Source organism: Talpa occidentalis, unplaced genomic scaffold (genome assembly GCF_014898055.3).
Source record: "Talpa occidentalis isolate TD23 unplaced genomic scaffold, MPIMG_talOcc4v2.1 talOcc4.8, whole genome shotgun sequence".
Classification (NCBI taxonomy): domain Eukaryota; kingdom Metazoa; phylum Chordata; class Mammalia; order Eulipotyphla; family Talpidae; genus Talpa; species Talpa occidentalis.
This window is the reverse complement of record NW_023605194.1, coordinates 97746622-97767109: the sequence shown is the minus strand read 5'-3', so window position 1 is coordinate 97767109 and position 20488 is coordinate 97746622. Positions and strand designations below refer to the sequence as shown.

The following is a 20488-nucleotide window of genomic DNA, read 5'->3' as shown; positions in this document are numbered from 1 at the left end:
GAGGCGTAGACAAAAAGTGGCTCCAAAGCTGGTTTAAAATAATTTTTATTGCCCAGGATATATTTTTTCTTGTGTCTTTTTTTGTTTTTGTTTTCTTTTTTAATAACTATAAATTCAAGCTTAGGGAAGCTTGCTTTTTTCTTGAAAAACAAAACAACAAAGCTTTTATATCATTTGCTAACCTGATCTCATTTTAAGAGCGACATGGGAGTTATCTAGTGAGGGTAAAATTTATACCATGAATGATGCAGGTCTAAGTCTGGTGGTACTAGAAGGAGACAGTAGCATTGTTGACAAAATTATAATCTGCTGGTGGCATTTGCGGAAAAGAAGCCCTTGCAAATTTCTAAACAACAGTAAACTCTGTTAGGAAAGTCTAAAGTGTCTTACAGGCCAAAGAGGGAATGAGGTTAGTAAAATGCCTCAACAGAGTCTGAATAAAATACTGGATTTGAGAGTTACTGGAACTTGGATATGTAAAAATAGGGCGGTTGGTTGGGTCATGCTTACAATGATCTCAAGTTCAAATAAACTACTGTGACAATACATCACTTCACAGGTCACACGCTTTTCCAGGGGCTTTTTTTCCCTCAGTAGGTGCTGGCAGAAGGTGTGCTCAGTCGTTTTCCAATATAGATGCTGAAAGGAAACAGAGTGCATCATGTTTCAAAGTCCTGTATCAGTTTGTCCACAGGTTGAACTCTACTTAAAAACTCAATTTTTCAGTCCTTGTAAAAAAGCTTTAAGGGTGTGTATTCACAGTTCCCTAACCCTAAAATTGTCGCTGACTTATTTGGAACTAGTCACCAGCCAGCCAAACTGGTTTTACATGATGATGTTTACTCATTAGACAGAACTGGACAGCCCATGGGCAGTGATTAACAAAGTCAAGTCAGAGAGAACAGATCTCTCCAATGAGTAAAGCAGAGCCAACCTCCTTTGAGATGTTCCTCTGTGGTGGACAGGAACTTCTACTGCTATGTCACATACAGAATATAATAATATGCTAAATTATAAAAGCTGCCATGCTTTACAGAGTGCTCTTGATAACAGCTAAACTCTTAAAGATTAAGGGCCTAATATTACTTTCCCATGTCAGGCAAGTATTTTACCTTTCATATGCATAAGGGAAGTAAAGGAAAATATGGACTAGCCTCAACCTTCAGTGCAATGAAATCAATCCACGTTTTTAAGTCCTTTTTTCTACATTCATCTACAGCAATAGTTACACTTCCATCAGTAAGAGAAACAGTTTGAAGATTCATGGAAGGAAGAGATATTGCAAGGTACAAAATCAATCTCTTGAGGGCAAATGAACTACACTGCTTAAATACTGGAGGGGAATTTAATTTCCTACCCCTGACCAATTCCATACAACACTGACATACTCCTTTCATCCACACCTTCCATTTTGCTGTTCGTAATCACTGTCCGTGCCATCACAAAACCTGATTTAAGTATGCAGAAAGACAAATGGGTATGTGGAAAAGTTGCAAATATGTTTCCATGTTGGAACTGTGAACATCTCTCCCATATGCTGAGCTCCTTAGAAGGAAGAGGAGGGATGAGGTAGCTTTGGTTATTGTAGAAAATGACCCACTGGGCATCCTTACAGAGAGTAACATGTATCTTATTTATTTATTTATTTTTTTGTGGGACCCTTGCTGGCGGCCGGGGAACGAACCAGCGCTGCAGAGGCTGCAGGCAGCCTCGCAGCCCAGTGCTCAACCGCTGTACCACCAGGGGAGGCCCAACATCTGTGTCTTAAAGAGCAGTAATAGCTAGTGCTTAATTTCTTAAATCTTTTGAAAACAGATTTCAATTGTTCAAATAAAGAAGAAAAGAAATTAAGAAGCAAATCTGAAAAATTAATGAATTACAGGTAAATATGGGATTAATTGTAGAATAAGACTCTACAAAGAGGAAAAAAAAATACCTCCCAACCGGTTTCACTCAAGGACTATTCTATATAATGTATATTTTCTCATCAACATCAACCATAAATTAATCACTAAAGATCAGTTTACTTTAACCTTTAGCTAATATTGAATAATCTATAAACAACAACAAAACCCACAAAAAAAAAATAAAACATGTAAGATCCCATTTAAAAATGATCCTTTTGGGGAATATGGGCAATATATTTTCAAATTAGAAATAAAACCTCTACTATAAAAATATCTGTCAATGTTAACAATAGTGTACCAACTTTAGTAATTCTTAAGTCCACATTATTTGCACTAAAACATTAAAAGCAAAACTGTACAATCTACTTTCATGTACATTTCTTACATGTGGAATAAAACATGAGAACAAACTGAATGGAAAAAATTTCAGAAGTTTGCCAGTACTTACCCTAGCCCCAAAGCCAAAACATGAGAAAGGAAGAGAGACGGAATGAACACCTTAAGAAATTCTGCAGAGAAAATACCCCCTTTCTTCATGGCTCCACTTTTCCTCATGCTTAAAGAAACAGAACGTTTAGGGTGCCTGAAGTGGAACTCCCTGGAGAAAGAAATTCAGATGCAGGAGTCAGCAATGCATTTGCTGAAAATATCTTGGAAATTACGAAGTCCACCGTGTCCGTGAAAGAAACATGTAAAAACTTACTTTGGTGGAATGTTTTCTGGCCTACTGGACCAGTCCGACACCCAGTCTACACTTTTCTTCAGAGCATCAGCTTCTTTCTCTCCTTCTACAACTTCTTCTTCTGACTAGAAAGAACAATTCAAACTTTAAATAAAAAAGGAACACCAATTCTTCCTACTACACGAAGACAAATCAAAGTAAATATCCAAAATCATCAGGTTGTGTGTCAGTAGTTTTTATGCACAAACATGCCATTTTTCTTAAAAGATTGACAAAATGATCTAAGAGCAGTTAATATCTAAAAAAAATATATTTGTATTTCAAAATATGTTAACTATAGTGTGGAAAACCTTGATAACTACTCAGTCTGGGAAATGCTAAAATGGATGTTCACTGCAATATTTTCTTTATTTTGTACACATTTAAAATTTTTCATAATTTAGGGCCTCCCCGGTGGCGCAGCGGTTGAACGCTGGGTTGCGAAGGTGCCCGCGGCCTCTGCAGCACCGGTTCGATCCCCGGCTGCTCCCCGGCCACCGAAGGAGGGTCCACATGGCGCGCAGACCTCTCCTGCCGCCCGCTGCTCCCCTCAGCAGTGTACCTAGGTCCTTCTGCCTGCTCTGCTCCCTGCTCTGGTGAATTCTCTCACCCTCCCGCGCTTCTGACTGTACCCAGTGCTTGTATAAACAAAAACAAACAAATAAATACAACATGCCTCTATTAAAAAAAATTTTTTTTTTCATAATTTAAATAAAAGGGAACACACCATAAAGTATATTCTAACAAACATAAGGTGATGAGAAAACATCTGGCAGGTGTGAATAATAATAGTAGTAACGGCAGTATTTACTGAGCACTACAATAAGCATCATGTTAAGCACTTTACCTGCATTAACTTTTACACCTAGCAACAACCCTAAAAATAGGAACTACTGATATTCCATTTCACAGATGAGGAAACTGAAACATAAATTAAGTAATAGCCCCAGGTTTCATAAATGGTTAGTGGCAGAGCCAGAATTTAAAGACAGGCAAACTGTTCTAAAGCCTCTCTCCGTAAGCATTAAATTTGCTCCCTGGAAGATTTTATTTTTTAGACAAATCGCTATCCAAACAGTTCCGAAGAGTTAGTCAAAACTACTTAAGTCAAACATTTCTGGGAATAATTTTATTTTTTATTTTTTTATTTATTTTTTATTTTTTTGGGAATAATTTTATACTGAATGAGAATCTAATGTCTTTTGTAGCAAATAAATGAAAAAGGAATTCCTTTTCTTGCTAATAATAACCTACAATTGCAAGCCAAGAACAAAAAGTTTCAACAGCTTCTCTTTCAATAGAACCCACAGGAATGAGAAATTCCAAAAAATGACATACTTATTTATTCAATTTTAAGGTATGTGATACTATGACCTCAAACCAGTCTCAATGTTAGGAATTGTTTTGTTATTTTGTTTGAATAGGATTTACTCTTCGACCAAAGAATTTATCCTTTTTAGTAGGTAGTTAAAAAATGCAGAGCTGGACATATCCTTGTGATTCTTTTTTGATAAGGTCTAGTTCTCTTTGAAATAGCTGCTGAAGGAAGGCAGCTTCAGATAATAAAAGGGCGCTTCTGGATCCAGAGACTATCAAAATGAAAGTAAAACCCTCATGGATTTTTGCTAGTTTGGTGGTATCATTCTTATTTGCTGGATTTGACAAATTCCACTGGAAGACACGATGTAATCTTTACTATTAAGTATTTTCCATTGGATATTGAGATTACTCAGAATTATGAGTTGACTCCTAGAGTAACTCTGGAAATATCCTAAATCAAAAACAATTGTTATTTGTTTATAGATCAGTTTGTATACACACACTATCTGACAATAGTCAACACACTGTAGGCCGATATTCTTTACATAAGGCTCACTTTCTGAGTGAAGAAAAGTAATCTGTGGACTATTTTATATATCTGTATCTATGTAGATATAGATCTAGGTATATGTCCATATAGAGATATAGATATATTTTAAGTCCCAGGTCAGTTTAGAGTATTTACCTTAAGAATAAGAATTATAAGCTCTCTTCATTTTCCAACCTGTGCTTGCTTTTCTTAATCTTAAATTTGTCAGTTTTCAGGTTTTAAATTGCCTTCTGATTCTTGGGATTCCAGAATATGGTAAAAAGGACTTATTTCATTAAGACTTACGCTTTTTAACTGAGTCAATAATCCTCTCCCACACCTACATCTATTTAGATAAAAGATATTGAGGATTTTAGAATATTCTCTTGTGGAAGTCCCCTTACCATCTAATCATTTACATGTTTATTCTCTAGTCCACCTCAGGTTCTCTTAGGTCTCTAACATGGCTATTGAAATATACACTATGGTCTCCGTATAGATAACCACAGTTTTACTCAAGGGAAAAGTAGGACATTTTCAGTCTGTATCATCTTCCAATGATACCCAAAATTATGCTAGTTTTTCGCTCCCAGAAACAGTGCAAAAATAACAGTAAAATACAACCTACAGGGCCTCCCTGGTGGCACAGCGGTTGAGCACTGGGTTGCGAAGCTGCCCGCAGCCTCTGCAGCGCGGGCTTGATCCCCAGCTGCTCCCCAGCCACCGGAGGAGGGTCCCACACGGCGCGCAGACCTCTCCTGCCACCCGCTGCTCCCCTCAGCAGTGTACCTAGGTCCTTCTGCCTGCTCTGCTCCCTGCTCTGGCTCTGGTGAATTCTCTCACCCTCCCGCGCTTCTGACTGTACACAGTGCTTGTATAAATAAATCTTTTAAAAAAAGAAAAACAAAAAAAAACACAATCTACATTTTACTTTGTGCTACAAAACTGAGATTTTTCAGGACTATCCTCAAAAAGTATAGCCTGAATGCTCCTTTTCCTAAATGAATTACTTTAGATTTTCTTATACCATAACTCTCTGGACATGTTTTAATTTATTCTCTCAACACTGTCTGCTCTCTTGACTCATATTCATTGAGTTATTTTAGCGGGAATAAGGAAACACAGGCTCAGAGGACCTTTTTTCACCGCTAGCTCTATCAATTACTTGCTTTGAGACCACAGGTAAGTAACTTAATTAGGACAAAACTTCGCTTTCCCCATTTGTTCATGAGGACAGTACAGCATCTCCTTCACTGGATTGAGAGCAATAAAATTGGGGAAAGCTTTTTTCAAAAAAAATTTATCTTGTGATCTATTGAAAACTAGCCTTCAACACAAGGGTTTGTGTAAAGATAAAAGAAAGAAAATAAAAATTAAAAAAACAAACAAACCCATTAAATGTAGCACCAAGAATGTACCTATTAACTTTCAGAGCCTCTCCTTCCTTCTCTAAATCTGGAAATGTCACTTATTCCTCATATACATATACATAAATATTCAATAAGGGCAAGTACCATCACAGTATTTTGTTAAGCTGTTTTTTTTTTTGTTTTTTTTTTTTAAATAGAGGCATGTTTTTATTTATTTATTTGTTTGTTTGTTTGTTTTCACATGCACTGGGTACAGTCAGAAGCACGGGAGGGTGAGAGAGTTCACCAGAGCCAGAGGGGGAGCAGAGCAGGCAGAAGGACCGAAGTACACTGCTGAGGGGAGCAGCGGGCGGCAGGAGAGGTCTGCGCGCCATGTGGGACCCTCCTCCGGTGGCCGGGGAGCAGCCGGGGATCGAACTGGCTCCTCGGGCGCGGGCAGCTTCGCAACCCAGCGCTCAACCGCTGCGCCACCGGGGAGGCCCCTGTTAAGCTGTTTTTAACTATTTTATAATCCCAAATTTGCTTCTAATTTGTGGGGGAAAAAAACTAATCTCCCACCTTAAACTACTGTTTCTTCAGTCAAAAATAAAGCAATGTAAAAGGCTTTTTGAAAGTTTAAATTATACCTACTAATATCTCCCTGATTAAAAGTCCTATTCCAAACTGGTATGTTTTTCTTATAGGAATTAAGATTGCCTTTCCAAAAATGTAAGCTTGTTTGAGCTGACTGATCTTATCGTTAGTACTGCTTACCCAAGGCTTGATAACCAGTGTTCAATTAGGTACTCACTAAAGAATCACAGTAGCAATCCTACCATAATCTGTCATGGAGGCCAAAAGTCTTACATTTTCCTTCAAAAATTTCTCTGGAATTCGAGATGGATGCAGTCAGCTCTAGAATTCTGCCTAAACTCAATGACCAGTAAAGCCTAACTGCATACCTGCCGCTCCATGAGCCAGGGCAGCACTTATCAAAGTGTTCCATCAGGTCACCAGGGAGGACCTTAAGGAGTGTACGTATGTGTGGAAGAGCAGTGAGGTGAATGTCAAAAAACTTTGTGAAATACTTGGTTTAAATAAACACATTTCAAAGAATAAATAAACAAACACATTTCTTTACTACTACAGGAATTGTCAGACTTTCATATGCTACTCTGAACTGTGACTACTGGGGTAGAAGACTGAGATATAGCCCAAGGACTACGTTATTCTCCACTTATCTGAATTCAGCACTATCTCATGTAAACGTTCCTCAAAACACATTTTGCCAGTATCGATTTTCAACTTGTCTATAGCAAAGATAGTCTGAATTCAGTTCATCTTTCTCAGGCAAGACTATACCAAAGAGTTATTTCATTTCTCTATCTTGGGGTTTCTTAGTATACTTTTGGCCATGGAATTTTATAGTCTCTCTTTTTCGTAAGTCATAGCTTACTGTACATGGCAGCACTGACATAAGCCAGCAATTAAACAATTCCAGTCAGACATCTTCTGACATGAGAGTCTCACCACCCTAAGCTTCTCTATGATATGAGGTTCATCGTAAAATAAATTTGTAGTCAATCCCACAGATTTTCTAGGTTTCAAAGAACAACACAAATAGAGCACAGAGACAGTAGGGAGAAACTGTGCAGCCTTCTGAAACAAAGAATATTGGGGTGGATCCAGGATAACATGCAAAATACTAAAAAATACATTTTTAGTGGAAAGGGATTGAGGCCATTGTCACCTCACAAAACAAAGTTAGAATTCATTTAAACATTCACTCAACAAATATTCTCCGTAACACTGGAGAGAAAGACAATTAGTCCTGCCTTCAAAAATTTGTATTCTGGCACTTTTACGTGACCTGACATCAAAAAATTAATGGCTGGGTATGAAGTTCCTAACAACATTTTACGTATAAATTTTTATAATAAATACCTTTGTAAACTTTCAATACTACATCCATCTACATTTTCAACATCAACTCCATGTGAACTATATTTATCTTTCAACTTAAGAAAACTTACTTAATTTAAATGAATTTTATCTCTCCCTGTTGAAATTCATCTCAAAAGTCATTGCTTTGATTCCAGAGTCAGAAAAAGCTTTCTTTCACAGCTGGTTCTAAAAACACATTCATTTTCATTTATTTTGTGAACTTGAATAAAACAACTGTCCCAATTTCTCTATTGATTAACTCAAGAAGCAAGTCTACAATATTGGAATGACACATTACACAGACAAGCATTTTCTAATTCATTTGGAGTGACGAAGGTCCAAGATCTTAGTCATAAAGCAAACATACCTATGTCATCCAAAACAAATTCCAAAATCATAAACTGAGTAACTTAAAAGTTTCAAACTATTTTTTAAAAGTCTTACCTTTTAGTTATTTTAGCAAAACATGGTTATTTAAAAATGTACATTTTCCTAATTATTTATTGTAAATCAAATACACACACACACCTGAGAGCTATGGTCCCTGCTGGTGTGCATTTCCACATCAAACATAATCTGCCCATCTTCTTGTGGGGAAGGGCTAAAAAAGAAATAATTTAGCCATTAGTTTTTATTCTCATTTTGTCAAATAAATGAGGCCATGCTGGAAATTAGAAAATGAAAAGTTATACTAACATGATTCTGCAAAGGTAGCACATCAAAAATGTATCATAACTCCCTGTAAGAAAAAATTAAATTGAACACTCTTACTCCCAAAATGTTCTGTAACTTTTTTGTGGTGATGAATTTCCTTGCAATAATAAATCTACAAAGGAAGTACTGCCTAAAGATACTAAAGTGCCACACTTTCTTAGTTTTATTCATTTTCCAATAAAGATAAAATGATCTTCAAATTGAGAAACCCAGTTTGGAGTTCTTTTACTCAAAATTTTTTACCATTAAATTATTCACCACCAGCAGTTCTAAAAGTGCGAAAACAATTTACACAAAGACTCAAAGGTTAGGATTAATTTGCCTCTTTCATTCTCATTCTCTCATGACTGTATACCTTACATCATGTGTGGTATTAAAATGGATTGAGTTGAAAATGCAGGTAAGAATCCAGCTGCTTCCTATTAAACCAAATATTAAAGATATTTGCAGAAATATAAAATAATGCCATTATTCTACCAATCTTTTTGGTACAGAAAAATAGTAAATTCTTAAGTTTTAAAACTTACTCATGTTAAACTGTAATGAGTTTATTATTATTTTTTTTTTGAGTTTATTATTTTTTAATGACTACATATTTAAAAATTATATTATTTTAAAATGTCAGTTTTCTTTTCTTTTTTTTTCAGTTTTATTTTCTAACATGGTATATATCAAAATGTAAAAACTACATTAACAGGGTCTCCCTGGTGGCGCAGGGGTTAAGACACAACCTTTGAAGCAATCTGCAGCCACTGCAGCACAAATTCAATTCCCAGCCCGCCAGGGAGAAACCCACATGGCGGGACAGAACTCTCCTGTCTCACCCGCTGCTCCCCTCAGCAGTATACTTCCATCCTTCTGCCTGTTCTGTTCCCTGCTCTGTCTCTGGTGAATCCTCTCACCTCCCCCCCGATCTCTGGCCTGTACCCCAATTCTTGTATAAAAATAAATAAATCTTAAAGAAAAAAAAACTACATTAACAAAAATCTTTGGGAGCTCTGATAATTATTAAGAATAAAGAAGTACTGAGATAAAAAAGTCTGAGAATCACTATTCTATTTATTTGAAAAATATTTGCTTTGAGGTATTTCAAGGTGAATTATATACCCTTATACATGTATGTAATCTTTAATGAAAAGTAGAAAATATATTCCCATAACATGCAGACAAATTTTTAGACAAAAAATACAAGATCACGAATTGTACTTAACATAATAGATGACTACAAAGTGCTAGGTTCTAGTCTTAGGTTCATTAATGATTACTTCTGTAACTATGGCAAGTCATCACTATACATCCCACATGTAAACTCAAGTAGGGATGAAAAAAAGGCTCTACCTGCTCAAAGATTACAGTTACCTAAGGCACGTAAAATATGGCCCAGGCATCTAATTGACATATTTCCTTAAATAGGAAAAAGGAAAAGCTGGGTCAATATAAAACAAAATACTAATAAACTTAGAAAATCTTGTCTTGAATTAGAAATCTCAGGCTTGGGCCTCCCTGGTGTCCTAGGGGTTAAGTCTCAGTGCTATTACCACCAAGGCCTGATATCGATCCCCAGCCAAGGAGCAAACCTCCCTATTGTGCAGCAGACCTCTCCTGTCTTGCTTGCTGCTCCCCTTAAATCTGCCTGCTGTTCCCCACTCTGTCTCTGGAGAATCCTCTCACCCCCTACGCCTCTGACCTTCACCCCAGTTGTTCTCTGCAAAAACAAATAAAAATTAAAAAAAAAAAAAAAAGGTATCTAAGGCTTATAGCACAGGAACCAAGTACAATGAGGCACTCTTCTTATCTCAGTCTTCTGTCATGCTCAAAACACAGGTGGGTTCGCTGTCAAGAGACCAAGTTGAGGGCCAGCGTGACACAGCTATGACCAGATCAAGGCACTAGAATGACAAAGTCAAGAATCTACAGAAGCACTAACCTACTTCTACACTCTGCTTTACCACTAGCACACCAATCTCATTTAAAAAAATACTAAATATTTCACAAGTAAACTGCTGACTACACATTTCTAACAAACTTGGTTCATATTAGGAACAGTTACAGAGCTTTTAAAATAGTCTCATGTCTCTACCCAACCCTGACAACAGACTGAGGGTCTTCAGGGATGGAATCTGCGCACAGGTACTCTTGAAAGCTCCTTGGCTGAATCGAGTGTGTAGGTTAAAAACAACTACAATAGGGTGAAACACAGAGCAAAAACACAGAGTGTTTTTAGTATATCTAAAAACAACAGAGTGGGCAGCGGTTGAGTGCTAGGCTGTGAAGCTGCCCGCAGCCTCTGTGGCGCCGATCCCCGGCCACCAGTGAGGGTCCCACATGGCGCACAGACCTCTCCTGCAGTGCCCACTGCTCCCCTCAGCAGTGTACTTCAGTCCTTCTGCCTGTTCTGCTCCCCGCTCTGGCTCTGGTGAATTCTCTCGCCCTCCCGCGCTTCTCACTGTACACAGTGCTTGTATGAATAAATCTTTTTTTTTTTTAAAAAAATAAAAACAACAGAGTGACAAAAATGTATCTATGGAATACTTTTTAATTGAAAATATACATAAATTAGCTATGGAATTAATATCCGACAATCACAACACTTTTCCAACAAGAAACACTTCTGAACAATTACAAATATATTCATGGACTTTATATGATTTTGAAGACATTTTCAAATCTTAAGAGTGCATGAGTCAGGTATCTCAGAGGAATATTGCTGAGCTAAGAGTTTTAGTTCTCTTCTGAAAGGTGACCAGAAATGCAGTGAAAAGACACATAAGCTGACAGGAATGTGGTCAAAAGTACTTGCCAGATCTCTCACCACATGTTTAGAAACCTAACTTAAACATGATTGTGAAGTGGTGAATTCACATTCAATGTCAAGTGTAACTGCAATCATATACGAAAATGATGACCAGACAGGCAGGTAGGTGGCTGTTTCTCTGTTCAACAACAGCTCAAGTGGACAACAGTTTCACTGGTAACAATGACGAAGGGTCATGGACCTTCAGTAGGTAGTAAAAACCTTATCAACAGGCCCATAAACAAGCAAAAAACTTCAGAAACCCACCATTTAAATGTAAAACTATAAATCTTCATTCTGAAACACAGACTAATGCTGTAGCTACTGGGGTCAATGGCAAAGTCCTCAGAAAAGAGACATCTGCTCTGCTCTGCTTCTGCTTCTGCCAAGAGACACCCCAGGCTCTAGGCAGCACAGAGAAAAGTGAGAGGTGAGATGGAGGGCAAGAGTGTGCGGGGTCACCTAGCCAGCAAACCAGTCCTCTATGGTCTTGGTAACATTAGAGGATCATAAAGCAGGAATGTTGAACAAGATTATTCTGACAGTTACATATATAATTTTTACAAAGTACAAAAATATCCAGAAGAAAAATATACAAAAAAAAACCACCCTCTTATCGCGTAGAAATAGTCGAGATTTATATCTTTAAATATCTTCTTAATCATTTTCTACAAGGCTAATAAGAGTTAACTCTTAATTAACCAGAAGATCATCCAAGTACCCTGGTTGTTACTGGTCTAAGATCTATAAAATATATCACTATGACATTAACATCTAGTCTCTCTAAAATACAGAAAAAGGAGAACTAACAACTCAGTTACACTCTACTAATATATATCTCTATATTCTCATTCCTTACCATAAGCAGTCATTAATCAGTAAAAATAGTGTCCCCAAATCAAATATTAAAAAATAAGGTCTGAAATAAAGCTTCCTCTAAAAACTCCAAATGGTCTTTAAAATTAACGACCTTTGCAGACCTTGCACAAATATTACTATCAATTGAGTTAGCTGCAGTTCCCATCATCCCAACTTTACCGAGTGTTCACAATAGGTGCAAACCATTGCTCTGAAGGGAACAGAGGAGATGAAACATGACCCTGCCCTCTGGAGGCTCATGGGGAGAAGGACTGATGGACATATGCAGAGACAGCTGTGTTCAAGGCAGAATGTAGTATGTAAAACAGGGACATAAAGGACATAAGAAAATGGGAGAAAATTTCACTAATTCTATAAAAATAAACATTTATGTCATTGAGGTTTAAGCATAAATATCTTAAAATGATATAATCTAAATAAAACTACTATATAACCTGGGGACGAATGGTGGATACTCAAGAACAGGTCAATTAGCTGTCTGGCTTAATTATACACATTGCAATAAATCAGGAGTTACATTTTGTTCAATAAAAATATAAACAAATTTATTATTTAATGAGAATGAGTCTTATAACCCACCTGTTTCCAGAATTCTATCAAAACATGGATCTCACCCACCTGTCACAGTGAGAACTGCCTCTTGAACTACTCTGTCCCGATTCATGTTGTGCATCTAGAAGGATCTTCTCCATGTCTCCATTGTGGATGGAGGACGAGGAAGGCACATGTTCCAGACCCCCATTTTTCCCATTGCCATTATCATTTCCGTTGCTGCTATTCATGGGTAGCTCCACCCAGGAACCTGTTGGACAAGTCAGATAACTTAAGTTAACCACAGCAAAACTGAAACCTGTCATGTGCACACAGATGTGACTATGAGGAATTCAGATAAGAATTTGGACTCACTTGGAACCAAATGCAAAAGTATCCTGAAACAAATAAATTAGGAGCAATGAAAGTCTAAAAATCTACATATTTCTGTTCCAGAAATAGTTCATGCAATCAACCAACTCTAAGAACCAAACAAATCTGGAACTCTAAAACTAGTATCTTAGAAAATGTGTCTTCAATTTTCCTTTCTGGTTAAAATTTAGTTTATACACAATAAATACCATACAGAAAACTCTGAAGTTGCTTTTCACAAAAATAAAGAGCTACTTTACTCTAAGATATGCCACCAACTTTTTATATTTCAATTTTATATATTATAGAGTTAACATATTTTAAAATTTTCCTGTAGTTTACCGCAGCTATAGTTGTATCCTTCCCACAAATGAAATAAACACATGCTTAGAAACTTCATAGAGGCCATCTAAATAAGTCAACAACTATATATTTATTAGTACCAACAACTGAGAAGCTCCTAGGAAGGTGACTTAAATCAAATCAATTTCAATTTGTATACAAATCTGGAGCATGAGTACAGCTGGCACTTACCTAAAATCAAGTTGTAATATAAAAAGTTCTGAAAAAACTTTACCTCTATTCCACAAACTAGTTTCTTCCTTTCCTTTCTACCTCGCTCTTCCTATTCTTTCTGCCTTTTCAATGCACTGAAAATACCTTGTGAACTTGTCTTTCCACTCTTCTCTCCCACGAGTTCCTATTTTCTAGGGATTTCCATGAAGCTTCGTTTGCTTGGGGCAGAAAACAATTGTGCATCTGCCACAGGCACAGGAGAACAGAAGTTTTCTCAGGCAAACAGTTGAAGTGGGTGGAGCTACAGGAAAGGGGACGTGGCACTAGTAATTTGGATACGTCTTGAAAATATTTATTGGCTCGAGGAGTCTGCTGAACCCATTAGTTGCTTTAATTTTAATAAGAATTGATTAACAGTGGCCAATAAACCAACACCACAACAAAAAGACACAATGGTATACTTTTTCTATAATTTTCATTACTAACAATAAATTTTCTTTTAGAAAATGTTCACCCAAGCAGACTGGGGTGATTATTCCTCCAAAACTGCAGAAGCATTAGAAAGAACAGTCTTCCATCAAGTACATCAGAATAATCACCAAAACAGGCTCAAATCCCAAATGTACTCTAAATGAGGTGATGATTATTTCAGATTCAGAAGTGAACTTAACCTCTGTATATGAAGGAAAAACTCAATGGTAGATCTGGTTGGAAATCTGACTCCACCACTTACTGTCTGTGTGACTTTCTGGACTTCAGTTTCCTCATTTACTAAACAAAGATAATAACAGAGTACCTACCTCCCTGGGATGCTGTGAGGATTAAATATAAGAGGATAGATAAGGGCCTCCCCGGTGGCGCAGCAGTTGAGCGGTGGGTTGCGAGGCTGTGCGCGGCCTCTGCGGCGCCGGTTCGATCCCAGGCTGCTCCCTGGCCACCGGAGGAGGGTCCCACATGGCGCGCAGACCTCTCCTGCCGCCCGCTGCTCCCCTCAGCAGTGTACTTCGGTCCTTCTGCCTGCTCTGCTCCCCGCTCCGGCTCTGGTGAATTCTCTCACCCTCCCTCCCGCACTTCTGACTGTACCCAGTGCATGTAGAAACAAAACAAACAAACCAGCAAACAAATAAATAAAGCATGCCTCTATTAAAAAAAAAAAAAAAGAGGATAGATAAGGTCCTAGTAAACTGGAGATGCTCAGTTATACACCAGCTAAGAGTTTATATTTGTAAAGTACTTAGAACAGTGTTTGCTAAATAAAAAAAAGTTACTCTTTCCTTCCTTTCCCTCCAAAGCAGTCCCAGTAGTTGTCACAGTCCCAGTAGTTGTCACAGTCCCATAATCACCACTAATTTTTTGGGATTAGTCTGCTAAACAACACTTTTATGATGTCTCCATGGTTTCACTGCATACACACAAAGTGGGCACACAGTCGATCGAACCTGAAATAGATTAACAAACTCAACTAGCAAAGCTACAGCAGATCTGACACTGAAGGTAATTTAAATATTTGGAGTGCCTGTGGAGTGTACATGAAATGTGCCAAAGCCTCCCTAAACTTAGAGATCTGCAAAATATTTTTAACTGGGCAGAGAGAAACAGAGCAAGGGGTATAGGGTAAACTTTTTCTCTTACTCTCAGAGTTTCCAGGAGTTTCAAATTTATTTTAAACATATGATGGATCTTATACAGAAAACCCAATGTGTAAAATAAAAACAAACAGAAGACAGAGATGCCCTGCAGAGGCAGAAGTACGGAACCAGGAGTTTCACTATGGGTGTCTGGGGAAGGCAGTCTTCCCTAAAATGTAATTTATGTTCACGTGAAGTAACTGATCAAAGAAGAAAAAAGCTGTTTTACAGTATCAGGCTCTCTGGACCTAGGAATTTGAAGAGGCATACTAGAAAAGCTTACTGAAAGTTATCTTTCTAATTACCTTCTTATACTCTGTAACATTTATTTCAAAAACTTATTTCTTGAAAATGTAAACACTAGCATGTAAAGTAAACATACATTTTCTTCAAACCAACTATTTCAACTTCCAAAGGAAACCACTTTCAAAAGTTTCATATGTAGGGGCCTCCCCGGTGGCGCAGCGGTTGAGCGCTGGGTTGCGAGGCTGCCCACAGCCTCTGCAGTGCCGGTTCAATCCCCAGCTGCTCCCCGGCCACCGGAGGAGGGTCCCACATGGCCACAGACCTCTCCTGCCGCCCGCTGCTCCCCTCAGCAGTGTACTTCGGTCCTTCTGCCTGCTCTGCTCCCTGCTCTGGCTCTGGTGAATTCTCTCACCCTCCCGCGCTTCTGACTGTACCCAGTGCTTGTATAAATAAATAAATTAAATTAATCTTTAAAAAAACACACACAAAAAACCCAAAATAAAAACCTATCTTCTTAAAAAAAAAAAAAAGTTTCATATGTAAATTTCTAGTTTTCCCCAAATATATAGCTTTGCTTTTGTTTTTATTTAAGATTTATTTATTTATGCATACAAGAACTGAGGTACAGGCCAGAGGTGTGGGATGAGAGGATCCACCAGAGATAGAGTGGGGAACAAAACAGGCAGACTGACTGAAATACACTGCTGAGGGGAGCAGTGGGCGAGTCAGAGGTCTGCTGTGCCATGTGGGGTAGTTCCCTGGCCAGGTATCGAACTAATGCTACAGTAGCTGTGGATTGTTTCATAGGTTACGTTAACCCCGCACCACCAGGGAAGCCCTGTTTCTGTTTTTATAACAAAATGGATCATACTGTAGATATTTTTCTGTAAGAAGCATTTCTTATCTAACTTGTGGATGCCTTTCAATGTCAATATTGTCTTTTGAGCAACTACATTGCATGCCATCATAAAGACATGCCATACTTTAACTGTTAGCCAAATGGCAACAGTTACCACTCACCATAGGATTGTTTCTAATATTTTGTTATTATAATCAGTGAACAATCTGGAGGGTAATGTAGCAAAGCCTTAGAAACTTAGATATCCTTTAACTCAACAATTCTCTTCCAGGAATACCACCAATGGAAATAAACAGTGCTGCACACAGATATTCATTATGAGGCAACATGTTAGCTTCCTTTTAAGAAAAATGGGAGAAGATGCCTTTTTCTCATCACCTAGTTCATTCCTGATTTTCAGTTTAATAATTTCTTAATGTTCTAACTCTACCAATCCTCAGTGTCCCCTTTGACTTGGAAAGGAAACAAGGCAAGATATGATGATTGTGCTGTCCAAGCAACACAAAATTAAAAAAAAACTCAACATGAAATCTCCTCCTAATATTAAAAAAAAAAAACTAAGGCTATCTCAATTATACTGAAAGACTATGTCCAAGCTGAAAACATTTCTCTTATGCCAGATATTACATATGCACAATACAGGAGCAAATTCCTAGTTAAGTCTTTGACAATTGCTAAGAGATTGAAAGAAGCATACTTCTACATTCTCTAATACAGCGTATATGTAAGGTTGGTCCATTAGCTGTGACCACATTCAATGACTGTAGGCTGAATTATACTCTTTATAGCTTTAAAACCATTAGTTCAATTCTCTTGCAAGAAGAGAAGTCAGGAGAGCTGGGGTTTGAGGGAGGAGAGAGAAAAAGAGCTTTTCTAATTTTTTCCCCCAACTTTTCAAAGTTATAACTTTTATCCTAACCAGTGATGATATATTTCATTATGTCTTATTTTCTTTCCTCAAAGCCTATATTTTATTTCAAATATCTGATGCTGGAGTTCAGACCTGGAAGAGTCACTGACACTGTTATTATTTTTTTAAAAAAATTGTCCTTTATTTGCACAAGTAGGGACTTACACACCAATTACTTACATATTCAAAACTTAAAACAGTATTTGTAGATACTGAAATTTCACCTCACAGACTTAAAAGTCTTCTTGCTGTATGGGAAAAACAAATACATAATGGCTAAAGAGTTACAAAAGGAAAAAAAAATGACTGTAGCTCTGACATTAAACAATGCGAAGAATTATACTATTATTTTGACTTTCCTTATACCAGTTATTGAATTTATGACATGTCCTATACAACTAGTCTTAAGTAATGGTAATTTTCTAAGAATTGGAAACCTGAAAATGTCCTTTTCACCTTGAAAAGAAGTAGTTCAGATATTTGTCTACTAATCTGGAGTGAAAGTGAACAGTTCCCCTAAAATGGTAAACTGGAAAAAAATTGTATTATTCTTCCAAATTTTTCAATAAGCTGCTATTAAAACTGTGCTATGACCCCTGACCTAAAGATAAAATCCCAAGTGAGATAATCTGTACAATGAGTTCATCTCCTGTTTTTCATAGTTGTGGAACTTCATCCAACAAAGAACTTCAACTTATCAGCAATTTGGACAGTATCGGACGCCTGAATAAGTTGTTTTGCTCAATGCCCAAAAATCACTTGACTCAGTAAGACTTGTATTGTCCAGTCCAGTTGTATAAGTAGGTAAAAAACAGTGTAAAAGGAATGAGGGGAGTAATTAAATATTGCAGGATCTGAAAACACTCCAGTAACTATAAAAACTCACACTACTCCAAATAAATCACTTTGTATCTAGCCAATTTCCCAGAGGAACATTTTAGTATCAGGCTAAGTGTTCTTCACTTCTGTAGGAGCTAATATAAACAAAGCAGAGCAACTGACTGGCAGAGAACATCACATACCCTACAGACTTGTCAGACATGGAGATAAACAATCACATATAGCTCACATACTGCTTTTTTGTGGTAAAATGACAAAGGAAAAATTAAAATCCTTTCGCTTTCTGTGAATTCATGTATACATACTAACCAATAGCTAGCCTGTAAGTATCACAGGAAAGTACTGAGTACAAATAAGACAGTGTATTTAAAAAAAGAGAGGCAGGACACCTGTACATGAGGTGGAATAACATACAGAAAGAATAAAAAACATACGTAACTAGGGGGTTCTGAGCCACTGAAAACAAGTGTCCTGAAAGAAACACTGGACTGGGTAAAAGTAAAGATCTCCACTTAGGGGAGGTGAACTTGAACACACTTTACTCTAGACTCGTTTAATAATGGGGTACTGATTTCTAAAGTCTCTTCCCATTCAAAAACCCCATGATTCTAAGAGGCTATGCCAAAAATGAGTAAATAATTTAAGAATGTATAGCAATACGTGAAACAAGCTCCATTTAAAGGCACAAATAAATCCTAACAGCATACGAAATAGTATGTAAGTTTTACATTCTAGAAGACAGTGTTGGAAAAAAATCAACACTTAAGGAAGTTAGCCATCAAAAGATGAAGTCATAACAAAAAGTAATGAAAACATGTTAAAATACTCAAATTCTATCTTCATCTTGTAAGGACAGAAACTCTCTTCTCCAAAATAATTCTTAGGCCATGCTGAAACACCAAGCTCTTAAGAAAGCTATTGCAACGTGTTTAAGTGACCTTTAAGCACCCAAAAGATTTTTGAACGATTTCATCAGGCCATATGCTAACTGTCCCAACTACCTCTTTCACATGAAATGAATTACAAAAAGATTGGGCAAGAACCCTTCCAAGAACACCCTGAGCTCTAACCAGATTTAAGAATACTCTTAGGACAAGACGTCTGAGCACCAGAATGTTCTGAAAAGCAACTGTAGTTGGTGGGAACTCACATACTACCCGTTAACTTCCAATCGTTCGTGTGTGACTGTTTTCAACCCCGTTTCTAAAAAATCCACCGGCCCAGACACCGTGATTTGTGCAACCTTGTATGTGGTTCAAGGGGCTGTTCACAGACAGACCGACAGGGCATACAACCCCACCGTATAACATAATATACAAAAAAAAAATCACTTGAGCAACTCAGAAAAACCTCAAAAAAAAAGTGGCATCTCCTCAACCCCATACACGATACAAGTAACCACTGAAACACCAAATAATTCTCCTGACCCGCCCGTGCTAACAAAGGAACCCAAACAGAGGGTTCAGGCTCCCGGCCCGGCGGGGTAGCCGACCCGCTGGGTGGGGTCCCCCGGCCTCGACCCCCTTCCCGCCGCCCACCGGCCCCCGGCGGTCCCCGGCCACCCCCTCCCCTGGGCGGGCCGCCCGCGTCCATCCCCCGGCGGCCCAGCCGCACGTCCCCATCCCAGCCCACGTCCCCTCCGCCGCCCGCTCCGCCCACCCGCGCCCCAAGGCCCGCCCTCCACGCCCCGATTGGCTCCGCTCCGGGGCCCACCACAGGTGGGATCGGCCCATGCCCCCCGCCCCACGCCACCGGCCCTCCACACCCGCGAACCCCAGCCGTGCCCAGCCCGCGACCCCAAGAGGGCGACGAGACCGGCCGGGAGGAAGACAGAGCATCTCCTCCTGACAGGTGACGGGAGCTGTCAGTCACCCGCACATCCTCCGCCCTGACCAATGGGCTGCCTTCTCCTCCCGCCCCCAGCGCGGAGCTGGCGGCGGCGGCCGGAGCGGCTCCTCCTCCCCCATCCCCTTCCCCGAGCCCGCCCGCCCGCCCGCCCAGCACTCACTGTTGAGGCCGGCTGGTGGGGGCAAGGACTGTTCGCCTTCCTCGCAGTTGTTGTTGTTGTTGTGCAGGGGCGGTGGTTGCTCTACTAAGTGAGACGACATCGTCGGGCGGCTGGAGGAGCTGCGGCCACAGCGAGACTGTCTCCGGCTCTCGGGCAGCAACACAACAAGCCGAGTCCCCCGCCCCCTTGTCTGCGCCTGCGCAATCCCGCCCCTGCCACTGACGTCAGGACACGCCCGGGCCACGTGATGACAACACAACAAGCGACGGGGCGGGGCGCGGAGGGGGCGTTCCCAGGCGGGCCACGGACGTGGGGACGCGGCCGTCACGCTGACGCGCGCACTAGGTATGAATTGTTGCGTGTCATCCGTGCTCGCCCGATGGAGTGAGCGCAGCGAATGGAGTGGGGTAGAGGACGGGGC

General features: G+C 39.1%; 1 protein-coding gene across 1 annotated transcript; it reads right to left on the bottom strand.

The window, feature by feature from the left end:
- Window positions 1–29: 29 nt before the first annotated feature.
- On the bottom strand, window positions 30–20276 carry BNIP3L (BCL2 interacting protein 3 like). Its single transcript, XM_037495709.2, has 6 exons — window positions 20068–20276; window positions 12776–12959; window positions 8299–8371; window positions 2611–2714; window positions 2356–2505; window positions 30–639 (listed from the first exon to the last, which is right to left on the bottom strand). Exons 1-6 carry the CDS (start codon window positions 20165–20167, stop codon window positions 591–593), a joined length of 660 nt encoding a protein of 219 aa, XP_037351606.1. The 5' UTR covers window positions 20168–20276; the 3' UTR covers window positions 30–590.
- Between the last annotated feature and the right edge of the window lie 212 nt (window positions 20277–20488).